We start from the raw sequence: 18,713 nt of genomic DNA, 5'->3' as shown, positions 1-18,713 counted from the left end.
GGAGGCAATGACAGACCTTCCTCTTCATCAGCCTCAGCTTCCCTCGGCTCAGCTTTGTCAGCCACCTCCTCCTGCTGGACAAAAAGACTTTAAACTTAGAAATGAAGAGACTTCAACCCCCCAGAAAGTGTCATTCTGAAATGCTCAACAGCCTTTAATTCGTTTTGAACCGAGAGGCAAAGAAAAAAGTAGAAAAAATACATTACAGCCTTAATCTAGGGGGAAAAGGAAAAAAAATCATTATTTTTATAGCACATAATCAGACAGTTACAAATATATTTCACTGCAGGAAGGGGAGGGGGTGCATTTCCTATTTCCTTTTCAACACTCTGATGCCCAGAGGGCATCAACATGGGCATTACCCCCAACCTGCACAAGTCATTCCTAAACCAAAAAAGAGGGATTTAAAAATCAACAGAGAGAGAAAACCCTTGCACAGAGGAAGGGAATTCTGGACAGTTCCAGGTTCATGGTTCAACATAACTCAGCATCTGAATATGGGGAGAGGAAACACACTGTTGTTTTTACAATATAAATAGGATTTTAAAAAGGTACTACTGATGGACACAGCAATGGTGCTACTGCAGCCAGGACTGCAACATGCAGAGGAAATTCCCCCCCAGCCACTCAGCCCTTCCCACCCTTCCCTCCCACCTGCAAAGAAAATCCTCTGCTGGGGAAATTTCTCTTTCAATTCTTTTCAGTATTTCTCTCGTGGCCTGGCAAGTTTTCTATTAAATCCTGTTTTAACCCACAGGAAACAGCTCAGTAGGAGGAACAACTGAGGCTCTGAAGAACCTTGCCAATTTTTGAAACTTTTATTACTCTCAGTTTGGGTTTATTCGTGGAGACATCCACTGAAAATGTCAAAAACTCAGAAATTAAAATAAAAACCCTCCAGAACACACCCCTGTTTTTGCAAGGCCTCACAAACACACACAGGATAACCCAGAGCAGAGCAGGGGGAAAGGCTGGGAACTCCAACTCTCAGGGGAGAGCAAAACCAAAGGTAAAAACCAAATGAAATTGCTTTATTCTGTCTCCACTCTTTCCCTAGGACAGTTTAATACCCAAGGAGTCTCTCAAGATGCCAATCTGCCATCTGCCAGCCCACAAATCCTCCCCACTTATTCCCTTAGAGATGCAGCCAGAGCATTGCTTAGAAAGCCTCTCCCCAGAGCAACAGCCACCTCCAAAGGGCTTAAAAACTGAGAATAACCCCCACAATGTTGTCTCTCTCCATCCAGTCATTCCAGAGAATCAAGTGAAAAGGATTGCAGCGTGCCAGGGGCAGGGGAGCCCACCTTGGGCACTGCCCTCTGCAGCTCTGGCCTGGCACTGCCTTTTCTCTCCCTCTGAGCTGCCTCAGCTCCTCCAGGGAAGGTGGGACATTCCCAGTGATGTGGCTGGGTCTGGATCAGGCTCTTCCCAAGGCGGGTGGGTCTGGATCAGGCTCTTCCCAAGGTGGGCAGGTCTGGATCAGGCTCTTCCCAAGGTGGGCAGGTCTGGATCAGGCTCTTCCCAAGGTGGGCAGGTCTGGATCAGGCTCTTCCTAAGGTGGGCAGGTCTGGATCAGGCTCTTCCCAAGGTGGGCAGGTCTGGATCAGGCTCTTGCAGGTCTGGATCAGACTCTTCCCAAGGTGGGCAGGTCTGGATCAGGCTCTTCCCAAGGTGGGCAGGTCTGGATCAGGCTCTTCCTAAGGTGGGCAGGTCTGGATCAGGCTCTTCCCAAGGTGAGCAGGTCTGGATCAGGCTCTTGCAGGTCTGGATCAGACTCTTCCCAAGGTGGGCAGGTCTGGATCAGGCTCTTCCCAACCTGGGTGGGTCTGGATCAGGCTCTTCCCAGTGTGGGCAGGTCTGGATCAGGCTCTTGCAGGTCTGGATCAGGCTCTTCCCAAGGTGGGCAGGTCTGGATCAGGCTCTTGCAAGTCTGGATCAGGCTCTTCCCAAGGTGGGTGGGTCTGGATCAGGCTCTTCCCAAGGTGGGCAGGTCTGGATCAGGCTCTTGCAGGTCTGGATCAGGCTCTTCCCAACCTGGGTGGGTCTGGCTCAGGCTCTTCCCAGCACAGCTCTGCAGAGGCTCCTCAGCCAGAGGAGGTTCCAGGGGTCCAGGGGGAGCTGCCCCCACTGCTCTGGGGGTGGCTTTGCCTCCAATGCTCCTCCAGTCCTCAGGGAACTGAGTCCAACCCCCACAGGGCTCCCACTGCTCTTCCCCAGCAGCAGCTCCACAGGCTCAGTCCTTACCTAAGGAAAGGAGGTCACCACAATCAAAGATGGTTGGGGAATCTCTTCTTTAATAGGGTAAAAGAAAAACCACACAAACACCTCCCAGCTCCTGTCATGGAATGATTCTCACACTGTAAGGAGCACAACTCAAAAAATAATAATTAAAAAATAAAAATAAGGAGCCAAAGGAAAGGCAAAGGCTCTAAGGGAGAAGTGCCCAGCAGAGCAGGAGCAGGAGGGGATGGCCCAGGGGGAATAACAAGCAGCAGCAGAGCACTTGCCAGAACAGAGTGGCATCTTGGAACCCAAAGCCATGCTGATCTCCATGGAGAAAGCAACTTGATGGCAAAGATGGGGAAGGAAGATGGCAGGGACAGCCCAGCCTTGGCCACTGCTTCCCAAAGTGCTGCCCTGGGGCCCTGGCAGCAAAGCCCAGGCCTGGCCCAGGGCTGGGAGAGAGCTCAAGGTAAGAACCAGCCCAGCTGTGCCACAGTTCCTTCCCCATCTTCCCCAGCTTACAAAGAGCATAGTGTTTCTTTACAAAAAATGACCCCAGAACACTCCAGGACTTCTGTTCCTGCTCTCCCTCTCCCCAGAGTAACATCAGTCACAATCCACGTGGAGGGGAGGGGGGAGGATTTCATTTATTTCCTGTTTTAAAGCCATAATCTAGAAAAAGGTTTCGTGGAAACTTCTGTTTTCCTGTTTTTGCTCACTTTTGTTTTTTTAATAATGCTCATTCATAGAAAACTTCACAAAGGTGACATCTCTGTACAGAAAACACGACTCCAAAGTTGCTTCAGTAGTCAGTGGAATAGCACCTTGAAAGACAAAAGTTTGACAGGTTTGAAAAAGTCCTCGTTGGGAAATTTTAACCATTTCCAAGCCTCATAAAAAAAAAAGAAAAAAAGACCCAGTCCCAAAGCTCCAGCTGTAGGAACTCTTGCAAAGTCTCCCAAGTGGGAAGTGCTGTCTGAAGGGTTTTGCCAAGCTCCCCCTCTCTTGGTCAGCAACACCTGGTGAGGTCGAGGTAGGAGGAGCCACACAGGGAATTCCTGCAGTCCAAGCCAAGAGGGATGAAAGAACTTCACAGCAAACTATTGCACAGGGCTGCTCTTCCACCCCACGGCTCCCCAGGCATGTGTAACACCAACTCCAAAAGGGTTAATTGAAGCTTTTGAATGAATCCTGGTTAAAACATGTTGCTCTGAGTCCCAGGCTGGTACTGAGAGTGCAGCAGGCTCTCCATGAAGGCCAAGTACTCCGGGGGCTGTCCATACTCCTCCGGGCTCCTGGAGCTCCCCAGCCGGGGCCGCTTGGCTGCTCTGCCTTCATCTCCTGAAAATGCATCTTCCTGAGGGGCCCCAGTGCTGAGGGACTGCAGGGGACACGAAACAAAGGCATTAGAGGCACAGCAGGGACACGGGGAGGGACTCATGGAGCAGGGAACAACCTGACTCACAGCATTCCTGGAGAAAAGAACCCCAGACCATGCAGAGCTCCTGGCTGGAATTAACAATTCTGGGCTTCTGGAACCAAACTGGAGGGAGAAACCCTCAAACTGCCTTTTTTCTGCTTCAGAATGTCTTTCACTTCCTTGCCAATCCTCTCTTTATGCCTATTCCTTCTCTGCCTCTTCTCCCAGGAGGGGACACGAAGGAAATTGGACCTTCCTTAATGCCTTTAAAAAAAGGCCCTCAGGAAGCATTTGGGGATCTCTGCACAAACAATTCCTTCTCCTCTTCCTGCTCTCACACTCCAGTGAGGTGCATTTCATTTGCTTCACTCAAAAGAGATGAGGTGACCCCCCTGTGGTCCCTCCTCCATCCTGGGATCCCTTGGCAGACCCTCCCCTGTGGCTTTGCCCCTTGTGCTCCTGCTCTGCAGGATCCTCTCCACAGAGCACAGAACCTCTGGCAGCACAAACACAGGAGAAAAGCTTCAGCTCTCAACCAGACCTGGAGCTTTCTATTCCCTTCATTCCCCTTCCAGCTTCCATTCCTTCCTCTGGAACTGTTACAGAGCCTGATGTCTCCACTGAACAGAAAATGCTTCTTCCCAAATCCTGCATTTCAGGGCTCCAACATGTTGCCTTGATTGTTAGACAAGCTCAAAGAAACTGGAATGTTGTGCATGTCTTACCCTTCCTGCTGTGGTGCTCTTTGCCACCAGAAGTCCTTCAGGGCTACCAAGGCAAATTATCATTAACTCTGAAGTTTAGGCCATGAGATCCATGAACCTCAAACAGGATGGAGAAGCCATCAGGGCTGTATCACAGAAAGGATTTTACATGTGGGATTTTCAGGGTAAAATCCTTGAAGATCTCATGGAAAAGGGACCAGAAATTTCCTCCAGCTTGTCCTCAGTCCCTGCCCAGCCCTGCCATGCCCTGACAATGCCCACCTCAGGTTCCTGCTGTGCCCCAGACCCTCATGGACAGGGGGCACTGGTGCCACACACTCCCAGGGGCAGGGGGCACTGGTGCCACACACTCCCAGGGGCAGGGGGCACTGGTGCCACACACCCCCATGGGCAGGGGGCACTGGTGCCACACACCCCCAGGGACAGGGGGCACTGGTGCCCCAGACTCTCATGGACAGGGGGCACTGGTGCCACACACCCCCAGGGGCAGAGGGCACTGGTGCCACACACCCCCAGGGACAGGGGGCACTGGTGCCACACACCCCCAGGGACAGGGGGCACTGGTGCCCCAGACCCTCATGGACAGGGGGCACTGGTGCCACACACCCCCAGGGACAGGGGGCACTGGTGCCACACACCCCCAGGGACAGGGGGCACTGGTGCCCCAGACCCTCATGGACAGGGGGCACTGGTGCCACACACGCCCAGGGACAGGGGGCACTGGTGCCCCAGACCCTCATGGACAGGGGGCACTGGTGCCACACACCCCCAGGGGCAGAGGGCACTGGGGTAACTGGGTGTGTTACTCCTAAGGAAGGTTCAATCACACTCCTTTGGTCTCTTAACAGAGGGACCCCTGTCACAGGCTGACTGGGGACCTGTCCCTGTCCTCAGCCCCTGCCACAGAGACATTGGGAATGAAGGAGAAATCTGTATATCCTCCAGTCTCATCATTTGTTTAAAGGAAATGGCTTTAAAGGTTAAAGCACCAGGCTGGAAAACACCCAGCAAGTCTGGAACCAAAAAAGCTTTGAAATAAATCCCTCATCTCTTCTGGGCTCAGTAATTCCACTGTATGCACTTAAAGACAGCCTGATCTTGTAGATTAAGAGATTTATAGGTAAGAGCTCAGTTCTAAACCTCCTGTTTGGTGAGAAAAGGGGGTTTGGTCCCAGAGTGATGATCAGTTCTCCAGAAGGCACTGAGCTGTAGCCAAATTCACCTCACACTTGGACAAAATGACTCCATACAACTAAATTCATACGGTGTAAAATGATCTGAACAGAATCTTTTAACCAGAGAACACAAAAATCCGACCTGAACACGTGCAAGGGAAAATCATTTCTGTGCCTCTCAGGCAAGGATTACTCCTCCTTTCTGTGCTTGGGGAATGACAAGTGGTTTTACAGCCCCAGAAACTGGAGCCTGCATCCACCCAATGTCTAAAGAACACAGGGAGAAGATGTGAGGGGGCTCTGCAAGCCACAGCTGGTTTGGGGCTGCTGCTTTGGTACCCACCAGGCGAGACTTCACCCTCTTGGGAAGCTCTTCCTCCAGGGTGTAAATGTCCCCACGCTTCACCATGAGCTGAGAACCATCTTCAAACTCCACCTGCAGAGAAGAACAAGATGAAATCACAGCTTGGCCTCCACATTTCCAGCCCTTGGATGGTCCATTCCCAGCCTGGACCATCTCTGGTCCCTTCAGGGAATACCAAGGAAGCATCAGCTCGGCCCATGATCTTGTTCTTGGAACTGCAGGACTCCAGGATTGCCCTGGAACAAACATTCCTAAGCTCTGCTAAGGATGCTGAACCCCAAAATTGCTGCTTTCAGGCACCTCTGTCTTATCCAGCCCAAGTGGTTTCATGGATCCCCAAATCCCTGCACTCCAACTGGCTCAGCCCCTCTGCTCCCCCCTCCCACCACACAGTTCTACTGATTTTGGATTAAAATCCTGGGAAAAAGAAAAAAGCAGCTTTTCATGTATAATAAAAGCAGCCCTGTATTCAGGCCAATATGGTAATAAGAATTTCTTTCATCTTAAACAAAGCATTTTCACAGGTCACAAGGAAACAACTCCAGCTACTAAAGTACATTTGTATTTCAACCAGCAGAAATAGTCAGCCAGGTACAAAAAACTCCTCCCATCAAGCCTTTCTGCTGAGCACTGATTATATCATGAATTATGCATCAGATGTTCCAGAGTGTTTATTCATGGAACGTGCACAGCAAAATGTTAAAACTATTAAAAGTTTCTAAGAGGTTCTTATTTCCTTTGCTCAAGACTTTACTCCACTTTCCTGGATAAAGCCCAGTTCAATGGGGTGTCAGGCTGAGGCTGCTCCAGCTCAGAAGGGCTGAGGCTCCTCCACCTCCTCACCTGGTAGATCTGACTGATCTGGGCCGCGATGAACTTGGCCTTGTAGATGATTCCATCTGTCCACTGCAGCTGCACCAGCTCCCCCTCCAGAGGGGGCCCCAGCTGGAGGCAGTCCCTGCTCTGGGGACAGACACACAGGTCAGAGAGACAAACCAGCACAGCCCAGAGCAGGGATGGCTGAGAATCACTGCTCCATAACACTGTAATTAGGTAGGAGATTAAGTTTTTACCCTCGGGATTAATTGGGGGCATCTCAAACCAGAGCAGTGTGAGAGACCAGGGATCAGCACTGGCACCTCCTGCTGCTGAGAGCATTACAGGACATTTCCCACTATAAACTCCACATCATCACATCTCCTGTATCTCAGAAACAAGCAGGGCAGCTCAATGAATTGGTGGCACAATCAGGAAGGGAATGCATGAGTTGACAAATCAGCCTCGTCGAGACATTCCCCCATCAAGTGAATTCCCAGTTTTGAAGCAGAAGTGCTCACAATCTGCTTCCCTCATGAATCACACTTGTCAGTTGAAAACTAAGATTATTCAACCACAAAATAAAGAGGAGGAAACTTAAAACAAACACTGCTTTCCATGAAGTCATCTGCATTCAGCAAAATCACATCTTCGTCAAGGAACCAAAAAATAAATGAGATCATGTCAGAAACAAGAACTGTAATGAAGAGCAGGATGAGATTTTCTAAGCAAGCAGCAACTTCACTTTTTAATTTCCCTTTTTTCTTTTTAAGTTTACTTTGCTGTTCCAGCCCAAAGCACAGCAGAGGAAGGCACAAATCACACTTGCCACTCATCCCCAGCACACAGAGCTGCTTACAGTGATGCTCTCGGGGTAGACGTTGTCGCTGTAGGAGCCGTCGTCGAAGTTGACCTCGTAGAAGGTCTGGGTGGTGGTGCCGATGACTCTGCAGCGATAGTAGAGCCCGTTGCGGTTCTTGGTGATGACAGTCTGGCCCAGGGCCACCTCCCTGCGGCAGGGAGCCTGCAGAGGGGACAGGGGACAGCTGCAGGGACAGCTGCAGGGACAGCTGCAGGAGCTGCTGCAGGAGCTGCTTCAGAACCATCACAGAACCTCAGAATGCTTTGGGTGGGAAGGACCTCAGAGCCCACCCAGTGCCACCCCTGCCATGGGCAGGGACATCTCCCACTGTCCCAGGGTGCTCCAGCCTGGCCTTGGACACTCCCAGGGATGGGGCAGCCACAGCTTCTCTGGGCAACCCACCCTCCCAGCCAGGAATTCCTTCCCAATATCCCACCTATCCCTGCCCTCTGGCACTGGGAAGCCATTCCCTGTGTCCTGTCCCTCCATCCCTTGTCCCCAGTCCCTTTCCAGCTCTCCTGGAGCTCCTTTAGGCTCTGCAAGGGGCTCTGAGGTCTCTCTGGAGCTTCTCTTCTCCAACCTGGCCTTGGACACTCCCAGGGATGGGGCAGCCACAGCTTCTCTGGGCAACCCACCCTCCCAGCCAAGAATTCCTTCCCAATATCCCACCTATCCCTGCCCTCTGGCACTGGGAAGCCATTCCCTGTGTCCTGTCCCTCCATCCCTTGTCCCCAGTCCCTTTCCAGCTCTCCTGGAGCTCCTTTAGGCTCTGCAAGGGGCTCTGAGGTCTCTCTGGAGCTTCTCTTCTCCAACCTGGCCTTGGACACTCCCAGGGATGGGGCAGCCACAGCTTCTCTGCCCAACCTGTGCCAGGGCCTGCCCACCCTCCCAGCCAAGAATTCCTTCCCAATATCCCATCTAAACATACTATTTTTTAGATTAAAGCCATTCCCAGTAAAGGCTTTCTGGAAAATCTTTGTGCATTATCCAGAAAAGTGCAGTAAGTCTTGAGCCAATACAGGCACAAACTATTCTAAAGAAACCCCCAAAACTGAAACAAACTGAAAAAACAGAAAATAAACCAAAAGTCCATAAAGCGCTTCCAGTGTCCCCCAGCACCCCCCAGCAGTCCCAGTACTCCCCAGCACCCCCAGCAATCCCCCAGCACTCCCAGTACTCTCCAGCACCTCCAGCACCCCCAGGACCCCCCAGCACCCCCAGCAATCCCCCAGCACCTCCAGCACCCCCAGGACCCCCCAGTACCCCCAGGACTCCCCAGCACCCCCAGCAATCCCCCAGCACCTCCAGCAGCCCCAGAACCCCCCAGCACTCCATCACACCCCCCCAGCACCTCCAGCACCCTCCCAGTACCCCCAGCACCCTCCCAGTACCCCCCAGCACCCCCAGCCCTACCTTGTGGGTGGCTGCCCTGTGCTTGAAGCAGGTGATGGACACGACGTAGGGCCAGTCGTCGGGCCGGACGGGCACCCCCGCGGCGTGGGCACAGGTGACGTGGAAGGAGGTGGAGCAGTGCTGGGACGAGCACTGAACACACGCCCCGGCCACGCGGCGCAGCCGCCGGCGACAGTACACACAGCGCTGTGGGGACAGGGCACAGGGTGGCACCGGGCACGGGGGGCAGCAGGGCAGGGCACAGGGGGGCACCAGGCACGGGGGGCAGCAGGGACAGGGCACAGGGTGGCACCGGGCACAGGGGGGCAGCAGGGACAGGGCACAGGGTGGCACCGGGCACGGGGGGCAGCAGGGCAGGGGGACAGGGCACAGGGTGGCACCGGGCACAGGGGGCAGCAGGGACAGGGCACAGGGGGGCACCGGGCACAGGGGGCAGCAGGGCAGGGCACGGGGGGCACCGGGCACGGGGGGCAGCAGGGACAGGGCACAGGGGGGCACCGGGCACGGGGGGCAGCAGGGACAGGGCACAGGGGGGCACCGGGCACAGGGGGCAGCAGGGCAGGGCACGGGGGGCACCGGGCACGGGGGGCAGCAGGGACAGGGCACAGGGGGGCACCGGGCACGGGGGGCAGCAGGGACAGGGCACAGGGGGGCACCGGGCACAGGGGGCAGCAGGGCAGGGCACGGGGGGCACCGGGCACGGGGGGCAGCAGGACAGGGCACAGGGTGGCACCGGGCACGGGGGGCAGCAGGGACAGGGCACAGGGTGGCACCGGGCACGAGGGGCAGCAGGGCAGGGCACGGGGTGGCACCGGGCACAGGGGGCAGCAGGGCAGGGCACGGGGGGCACCGGGCACGGGGGGCAGCAGGACAGGGCACAGGGTGGCACCGGGCACAGGGGGGCAGCAGGGACAGGGGGGACAGGGCACAGGGGGGCACCAGAAACAGGGGGACAGGGTGGAACTGGGCACAGGCGGTACAGGGGGGACAGGGGAGCACCGGGGACAAGAGGGCACCAGGGACAGGGGCACAGTGTGGCACCGGGCACAGGGTGGCAGCGGGGACAGGGGGGACAGGGGAGCACCGGGGACAGGGGGGCACCAGGGACAGGGCACAGGGTCGCACCCAGGAGAGGGTGGCAACGGGGACAGAGGGTGGGGTTACACCAATGGGCACCAGGGACAGAGGGGCACATGGCACCACAGCCAATGGAGTACATGGCACCAGAGCCAGAGGGCATGTGGCATCAAAGCCAATGGGGCAGGTGGCACCAGAGCCAATGGGGCTCATGGCACCAGAGCCAGCAGGGCAGGTGGCACCAGAGCCAGCAGGGCACGTGGCACAGCCAGCAGGGATGTTTGGTGACAGGAGGCTGGCCCCACACTGACACCATTGCACAGACACCTGCCCAGGATCACCTGTAAGCCCAAACCTCGGGGGAAGGTCCATCATTGCCACTCATCACTCCCTCAGACAGAACCCTCCCTGGCACTGATTGAGCCCCCAAAGCCACCCTGGGCACTGACCTGTGCCCAGCCTGACACTGTGCCCTCTGCAGGGCTGAGAGAGCAGCAGAGCAAAGCAGGCAAAGACCCTCAGAGTCAGCAGAGAAATGCTGCACCCCCCCTGCCCAGACACAGGAAGGGCCCTGCACTGACTCCCAAAGCAGCTGGATCCTCCCAGCTGCTCCACTGGAAAAAAATGGTTCTGTTTTTGAAAGAACAGAACACAATAACTGGGAGCAATTTGCCCTATTACACTTAATGGAACATTCTATTGATTGGATCTAATAGAATATAATTTTATAGAATGGAACAAAAATATTGTGTGTTTATTTTAGATGCATAAGCCTATCAAGCATAAATATTTTATTGGCATCCATGGCAGATGAGCCATTGTAGATAATTCAGGCAGTTTTGCAAACAAAAGAAATAAAAATATTGTGCCAAACACAAGAATTACAGGCAGAAAAAGGTATGAAATCTTTCAGTAATTTTTACACTCCTTTTCTGCAAAGCAGATCCAGTTATCAGGTAAATCAATGTAAGATGTGTGACTACTTAGAAAAGAAATTAAAATTTTTCAAAGCTAAAACTCCTAAGCCTGATGGCACTGAGAGTTGGCAGCAAGAATGAGATGGGAACAAGATGCATTTCCTCACTCCCTGTAACAGCACCAAGTCTTGTTTCCAGCCCCTCAAAAACACAGAAAAACAGATCTTGGGAATCCCAATCTAAGGAAGTGTAAGTTGGATGTTTGCATAATATTTCCTGGGAACTACTGGGAACACATTCTTAGTTTTTAGTATTTCCAGTCCAGGGAGTCTGTAGGAAGCAGATCATCAAATTCCAGAATGGTTTGGGTTGGAGGGACCTCAAGGATCATCCAGTGCCACCCTTGCCATGGGCAGGGACACCTCCCACTGTCCCAGGGTGCCCCAGCCTGGCCTGGGACACTCCCAGGGCTGGGGCAGCCACAGCCTCTCTGGGCACCTGTGCCAGGGCCACCCATGGCCACCCATGGCAGGGGGTGGCACTGGAGGAGCTTTAAGGTCCCTTCCCCCCCAAACTGTTCCATGATTCTATGATTCCTTCTCCAGGATTCTCTCTGTTCCTTGAAAGCAAAGATGCCCAGGGCAGGAGCAGTTCTGTTCCCTGTTCTGTGCCACAGCCCTGCCCTGCCTGGCTCTGAATTCTGTCACGTTCCCTCCTGTGAATGAACTGACGCCACTTTGTTTACACCAAAGATTAATTTGGCCTTTTTACACAAAGGAACAAAAAGCAGGAAATTCAAAGGCAGAGCCTCAGTGCTGCCAGAACGTGGGTTTAGGCTCTAATGAGCTGAGCCCTTATCTCTCTGCAGAGTCCCAGAGGCAGAGAAGCAGCAGGGAGGGCATGGCCGGACATGGCAGGGCAGGGCCGTTATTAACCTGGCAGTACCAGCTGTCCCTGCAGCACAACTGCTGAGCTCAGGTGCCCAAGGGAGCCCCAACCCTCCTGGAGGGAGGATCTGCCCCTGCTGATGCAAACAGGAGTTTTCCAGGCAGAAGGATTAGCACACACCTAATGCCACCCGTGCCAACAGGAGCTCCCTGGGACGGGCACAAGGGCTGAGCTGGGGCAGAGACATCTAAAAATAAAGACCAGTGTGAGTTACAGTGAGCTTGAAGTGTGCAGAGGTATGGAAATGTCAAAATTCTGGGCTGGGAGGGTGGGCAGGCCCTGGCACAGGTTGGGCAGAGCAGCTGTGGCTGCCCCAGCCCTGGGAGTGCCCAAGGCCAGGCTGGAGCAACCTGGGACAGTGGGAGGTGCCCCTGCCCATGGCAGGGATGGCACTGGGTGGGCTCTGAGGTGCCTGCCAATCTCAGGTGTTCTGTGATTCTAAGAAAATGCAGAAGCCCTGGCTGTGTGGGAGATGGGATGGGCAGAACCACCAGTGCCAAGGGCTGTGCCAGAGCAACAGAGGGAGATTTAAAGCTGTTTTCTTGGGAGGGAAAAGAGAAGGTCTAAAACACAGGAGAGAAATCTTTGGAATAAATGCACACCAGAGAGTCAGGTCACAGCTGAGGGTAAGAAATGGGCTGTCTCCTGCATGATGAACTCTGCAATTCATTTGCTCCACTGAGGAATGACAGCTAATTATTCCAAATTTCCACGTCATAAATAATTTACAGGCAGGGGCCTGTAATGTGCCATCAATCAGGAGGCACAGCAAGTGCCTGCCTGAAAATGCTGCCAGCCCCACAAATGGGCTGCAAAGCCTCTGCTGGAACAGGGAGAGCTGGGCCAAGCTTCAAGAACAGGACACACCTTTAACCAGAGCACTGCAATAATGCCTTGATGCCTCAGCCCTCTCACAGTAACCCAGAACTGTACAAACACATGAAAAAATCAAATAATAATCATGGATAATGCCCATCATCCCCTCTTTCCTCCATTACCTTCATCTATTCAGTTCAACTGTCCTCAACCTTCACATCATTCCTTTTCCATCTTTTTCAGCCACAAAGGTCACCTCTCCAATTTCCCCCAGAACTGCACCAACTCCATCATTCCAAAGGCAGCAGATCCAACACCAGCACCTTTTAGTCACCCTCATTTTATCTTCCCAAATGCAGCTGCTCCAAAGCACAGACACCCCCAGCCCCTCCACTGACTCCTCATGTGCTCCATGAATTACCTGCAAATTCCTATAAAGAATCTTAAAGTTCCCCAAGGTGGTTCATGAGGGTGTTTCTCCACCCAACCTCATGCAATTTAAATTTCCTTTGTACTTCACACCCCACACCAACTGCTGCTGCTGCTGGAGGTGCCTCTGCCTCTACATTCTGCCACCCAAATGAATTGTTTAATCTTTATAATCTGGTTTAGAACCTTAGAACTTTCCCAGTGAGGGGCTGAAGGCCAGACTTTGATACTTGAGCTCAAAGCCAACATCAACCCAAGGAATATGTGCCTGTGAATCCCAACCCTGGACTGTGTAAGTCAAGGTACTTCAGACAAACATTCTGTACTTCCCCTGAGACAGGAAGGGGACAGGAGGTGCAAATGGAATGCAACAGGAACAAAATCAAACCAAATTCCTTTCCAGAGCTCAGGGAGCATTTGGACAACACTCCCAGGCCCAGGGTGGGATTCTTGGGCTTATTCTGCAGGGCCAGGAGTTGGACTTTGGTGACCCTTGTGGGTCCCTTCCAGCTCAGGATCTTCTAAGATTGTAGGAAAACACAAAGTTTTAACTCAGCAATGCCAGAGAAGGTCCAGGCAGGGCCCAGCAGCACCTGGAGCTGAACGAAGCCCCCGATGTGGCTGCAGGTGGGTAATTCTGTGGCCCTGCAGCACTGCAGGGCAGCCACAGAGCAGGGAAAGAATTAACTCATGTTTCCTTGTGAGGCTCCATTAAGCAGCACAAGTGAGTGTTGTGTAAAAGGATTTGAAGTTCAGCTTTACAAGAGCTGTAATGAGGAGGATGCAGCCTGGAAACGTCACCGAGCCATAAAGCGCCGCCTGGAGAGATTTATCCCCCCATCCCCTGCCCTGCTCTGCAGAATGGATGCCTTCCACAGGCACATTTGTGTACCAAAGCCATTTGCACAACAGAGAAATAACTCTGGAGGCAGGGATGGATCCCTCCTAATCCCTCAGCCAGGCTCCCTGCCCCAAACAGCAGCTCGGGGAGGGCATCCATCAGTGCCAGTCCATGTTTCACTGCTCCAGCACCTTCCCCAGCCCACACTGTGGCCCCCAGCTGACTTCTGCACCAAAAAAAGCAGCAAAAGCACAATTTATTTTGCAATAACACACTATAGTGATGGAGCATTAACTAATATTAAGATTAATTGCTCTGAGCTAATGAATCATCCATTACTAATCCCTCAGATGAGGCCACGCAGCTGAATAACAACTTGTGGCTGGACTGGTATGAAAATCTTTGCAGTTTTGCCTTGCAGTCAGGGTCACAAAATGTTTATTCATTTCTACAGGAGATTTCTTGATAGGAAAAGAGAAATATCGTAAAGAAAGATGAGGCAAATTAGAGATGAACAATCAGCTTCTCTCTCGCCACTGCCTCCCTCCTCAGTCCCACTGTGCAGTACTTGGAGGAAATGAAGACTGAAGTTTAGACCTGCTGGCAGGTGGGGAGGGTCCTGGGCTCTGCCCAGGGAAGGGGCACATTCCCAGAGAGCAAAGGCACACCTGGAAACCACCAGCTGTTTGTGTGTCAAAGCACTGGGACAGTGCCCAGCAGGCATCGAACTCTGCAGCTTCCCAGAGCTTTGGTTTGGAAAGAGGAGTGAGATCACCTCCAATCTCAGCTAATTTAGGAACCCACACAATGTTTTCCTGTCTAGTTACAGCTTTTTCCTTTGGCTCTTATTCCCAAACCCTGCCCAGGCAGGAGACACCCACCAGTTTCCACCTCTGCTCGGGAATGGCGCTGATGTCCACGGGGTGACGCTCCATCACGTTGAGGAAACGCGCCTCGGGGACAGCAATGGCACAGATCACATGGACCCACCTGGGGACAGGGCACAGAGACAAATCACAGGCTGCCTCAGCTGCACGGAGTGCCCAGGAGGGCCGTTAACATTTCCCTGCTCCCCCAGCACCCAGGCACATTTATTTGCTTGGCACCTTGGCAGCATTACCGACTGGGAACTGCGGTCGCACGAGGTGAACGTCTCTGCAACAACAGGGATCAACCTGCTCGTGCATCTCATTTTGCACAACACCAAACACTCCCTGAGAGTGTTTGGTGTCTCTCTGAGTTGTTTCTCTTCTCTGAGAAACAACCACATTCTACAAGTGTTCAGGACCTCTGCTATGGAGCACCTGGTGCAGTGTGTGAGACAGCAGAGTCCCTCACGCTCATCCTGCCAAGGCAGAGAGGAGCTGTTACCTCCAGAGCCCCAAACTTGCTGAGCACCAAGCCCCAACTCCCAGCAGTGCAGATGAGATGCCGTATGGAAGGAAACCTGCCGAGACCCAACACTTACCGCCCATCCGTGGTCATCTGCAGAGCTCCTCCCCTGAGATTGCACAGGCAGCACTCCTGCAGGGACACAGCAACCTCAGAACCTTCCCCAGCACAGCCAGCCCAGCCCTGGGGTGTGCCAGGTGTGGTGCCCCCTCCCCAGCCCCGCTGACCCCGGGGACAGGGCCGGGTCCTCACCGCTGCCCAGGCGCCGGCAGAGCACCGCGAGCACGTCCAGCCCTCCGACACCAGCTCCGGGCGGATCCCGTAGCAGCCTGTGGGGAGACAGGGAATTCCAGCACTGTGGGGAACAAGGAATTCCAGCACTGTGGGGAACAGGGAATTCACTGCAGGGAGACAGGGAATTCACTGCAGGGAGACAGGGAATTCCAGCACTGCAGGGAGACAGGGAATTCACTGCAGGGAGACAGGGAATTCACTGCAGGGAGACAGGGAATTCACTGCAGGGAGACAGGGAATTCACTGCAGGGAGACAGGGAATTCCAGCACTGTGGGGAGACAGGGAATTCACTGCAGGGAGACAGGGAATTCCAGCACTGTGGGGAGACAGGGAATTCACTGCAGGGAGACAGGGAATTCCAGCCCTGCAGGGAGACAAGGAATTCCATCACTGCAGGGAGACAGGGAATTCACTGCAGGGAGACAGGGAATTCCAGCACTGCAGGGAGACAGGGAATTCCAGCACTGTGGGGAGAGAGGGAATTCCAGCACTGCAGGGAGACAGGGAATTCACTGCAGGGAGACAGGGAATTCACTGCAGGGAGACAGGGAATTCCAGCCCTGCAGGGAGACAGGGCAACATCCCATCCCAGTTATCCCAGCACATCTGCAACTCCGTCCCACCCAGCTCTCCCAACATCCCCAGCCCTGCCTCGCTGCCTTTTCAGTTCAGGAGCATCTCTGGGAGCAGGTGCAGCGTTTGAGTCACTGTTTTACAGGCTCAGACAAGAGTCATCAGGGGGACACAGTTTGGAACCAACAAGACTAAAAATAAACAAAAATCCCACCTACAGGAAACTCTCAACAGTTTTTTTCCTACGGGACTTTGCTCCTTCAGGCAGGAACTGGGCTCCAAAGTGAAGAAAAGCACTCACACACCAGAGCAGGTAAGGCCACTGAATTCAGGCCAGATCAAAGCAGTTCCCTTTGTTGTGGGGTGTTATGAGAAAGGACAAACCCAATAATACTGCAAGGAAATTAAATACTGCATTTCACATCTTTAACAGTATTTAATTCATGGTTATATGAAGTGTTAGAAACATCTGATTTTACAGAGCATCAACTACTGTGACACACAAGCACCAAATCCTCCCACAGCAACCCCAGAATAGAACAGTGGTATTATGGCCAATATAAAGGCAGGGAAATAAGAACAAAGAAGCCCCTAAAATTCTAAAAAGGCATTGAGGTTTGTCACTGAAAACAAGGGGGAAAAGACACAGAAATAATCCTGGAAAAGTGGGTCTATGTGATTCCTGCAAGCTGGTAAAGCAAGTGGAAAATTAAATACAGACATCCCAACTAACACCCAGCCCATCCCATCCAGCCTTTACCTATTCTAAAAAGCTGAAGAGATCATTTCATCTGGGAACAATCTCACATTACTGAATTAAACTTAAAAGAAGTCATTCAGAAAGCACCAGCATTGCCACCATAACCTGATTTATAAATATCATCCACTTAGCCAGATAAACAGCATGTCCAAAAAAGTCAATATATGGATCTGCAGCTGTTCTCCACAGCTGAGATCTCTTTTCATCACAGGGCAAAGCAGCAAAGCAGATTCCACCCATCCTGCAGCACGGGAGGGTGTTCAGTCCAAACCCTGAGCTGAGGGAGAAGCAGACACTGAGCTGCAACACTCCAGGAGCTCACAGAGCTGGGACAGGCTGGAATTCCAGCAAGGATTTCCTGCTCCAGGACCACAAGCAGCTGGAACGTGGGATCTGAGAAAAGGAGACTGAGGGGAGACCTTCTTGCTGTCCCCAGTTCCCTGACAGGAGGTTGGATCCAGGTGGAGGGTTGGGCTCCTCTTCCACAGAACAAGGGACAGGATGAGAGGAAACGGCCTCAAGTTGAGCCAGGGGAGGTTTAGATTGAAAATTAGGAAAAATTTCCTCATGGAAAAGGTTGTAAAGCATCAGAACAGGCTTCCCAGGGCAATGGGGGAGTCACATCCCTGGAGGTGTTCCAAGCACAGGCAGAGCAGCAGGACACACCTCCCAGTGCACCCCTGCCATACAGCACATGGATCCTCTCAGCAAAGGCAAAGGGGCCTCACAGAGCCAGAGCACCAACAGCAACAACAAACAAGGCACTGGAGACTCCACCAGGTTTCAGGGCTGTCCTGTCCTCAGTGGGGGAGCACAGACCAAACAAAAAGCTGCATTTCTCTGCACCCTGAGTCTGCAGATCAACAGCATCTCACCCACATCCCTCTGTCCCTACACAGAACTTGGCCATTGAATCCATCTGGATAGACTGGACTGTTGCAGACACATGGATGGACAAGATGCAGCATCTCTGATTGCCACAGAGGCCACAAATTGTGGAGGAAGGACCATCCTCACTCTGCATCCCACACCCTTAGGAGCCACAAACGACCACAATGAGCAATTCAGCAGAGAAATAAAAGTTGCCTTCCAGTTCTCCACAAGAGCCAGCCCTGCTGAGCTGCAGGAGGACCTGCAGGCTCTAAAATTGGAACAACAAAAGTAATTCCAGCTGATGCAAGTGAGATAAGAGTGCCCTTCTGTCAGGATCAAACAGCTGAGCAGGAACTGGTCACACCTCGGCCCAGCCCAGTGTTAACTGGATGTTCTACAATCCACACAGAAGGTGCCTCCACCAGCATTAATCACATCTTCCTGCAGACAGAACTACCAGGGAAGCAAACAGACACATGTTCCTTTTTGTAATCAAGTGCCATTACTCCAAACAGCACCAGAGACACTGATAAAATGTATCTCAGCCCCTCCCTGATCTGTGCTGCACTCAGGAGTGGCACAGCCTCCCCCAGAACCCCAACACTGCAGAGAAAGGAGAGCAATGAGCCTGCTCTGCCTTATTGCAGAGTCAGAGAGAGCACAAGAAAGGATCTTTTCAGTGAGGCAGAATAAAAGCCAACAAAACAACCCCTGAAAAGAATATTGGTGTGTATTTTTGAGATCAGTGACTGCCAAGATAGACTTGAATGCACAGATAAACCTTTTAGTGGAAG

At 52.9% G+C, this 18,713-nt stretch overlaps 1 protein-coding gene across 4 annotated transcripts in view; it reads right to left on the bottom strand.

The window, feature by feature from the left end:
- Nucleotides 1–125: 125 nt before the first annotated feature.
- Nucleotides 126–18,713, bottom strand: part of KDM4B (lysine demethylase 4B) — a 76,331-nt gene continuing 57,743 nt past the window's right edge. For all 4 annotated transcript variants that reach the window (XM_071577892.1, XM_071577893.1, XM_071577894.1 and 1 more), the window contains 8 exons: nucleotides 15,671–15,747; nucleotides 15,495–15,550; nucleotides 14,908–15,016; nucleotides 8,999–9,184; nucleotides 7,583–7,747; nucleotides 6,751–6,870; nucleotides 5,887–5,979; nucleotides 126–3,604 (listed from right to left, as the gene is read on the bottom strand). In XM_071577892.1, coding sequence (XP_071433993.1) covers nucleotides 3,419–3,604; nucleotides 5,887–5,979; nucleotides 6,751–6,870; nucleotides 7,583–7,747; nucleotides 8,999–9,184; nucleotides 14,908–15,016; nucleotides 15,495–15,550; nucleotides 15,671–15,747 — 992 coding nt within the window. In that variant the 3' untranslated portion in view covers nucleotides 126–3,418. The remainder of the gene's footprint in view (nucleotides 3,605–5,886; nucleotides 5,980–6,750; nucleotides 6,871–7,582; nucleotides 7,748–8,998; nucleotides 9,185–14,907; nucleotides 15,017–15,494; nucleotides 15,551–15,670; nucleotides 15,748–18,713) is intronic.

Source organism: Pithys albifrons, chromosome 27 (assembly GCF_047495875.1).
Source record: "Pithys albifrons albifrons isolate INPA30051 chromosome 27, PitAlb_v1, whole genome shotgun sequence".
Lineage (NCBI taxonomy): Eukaryota > Metazoa > Chordata > Aves > Passeriformes > Thamnophilidae > Pithys > Pithys albifrons.
Note: the sequence above shows the minus strand (reverse complement) of the source record. Positions and strands in the feature narration are given on the sequence as shown.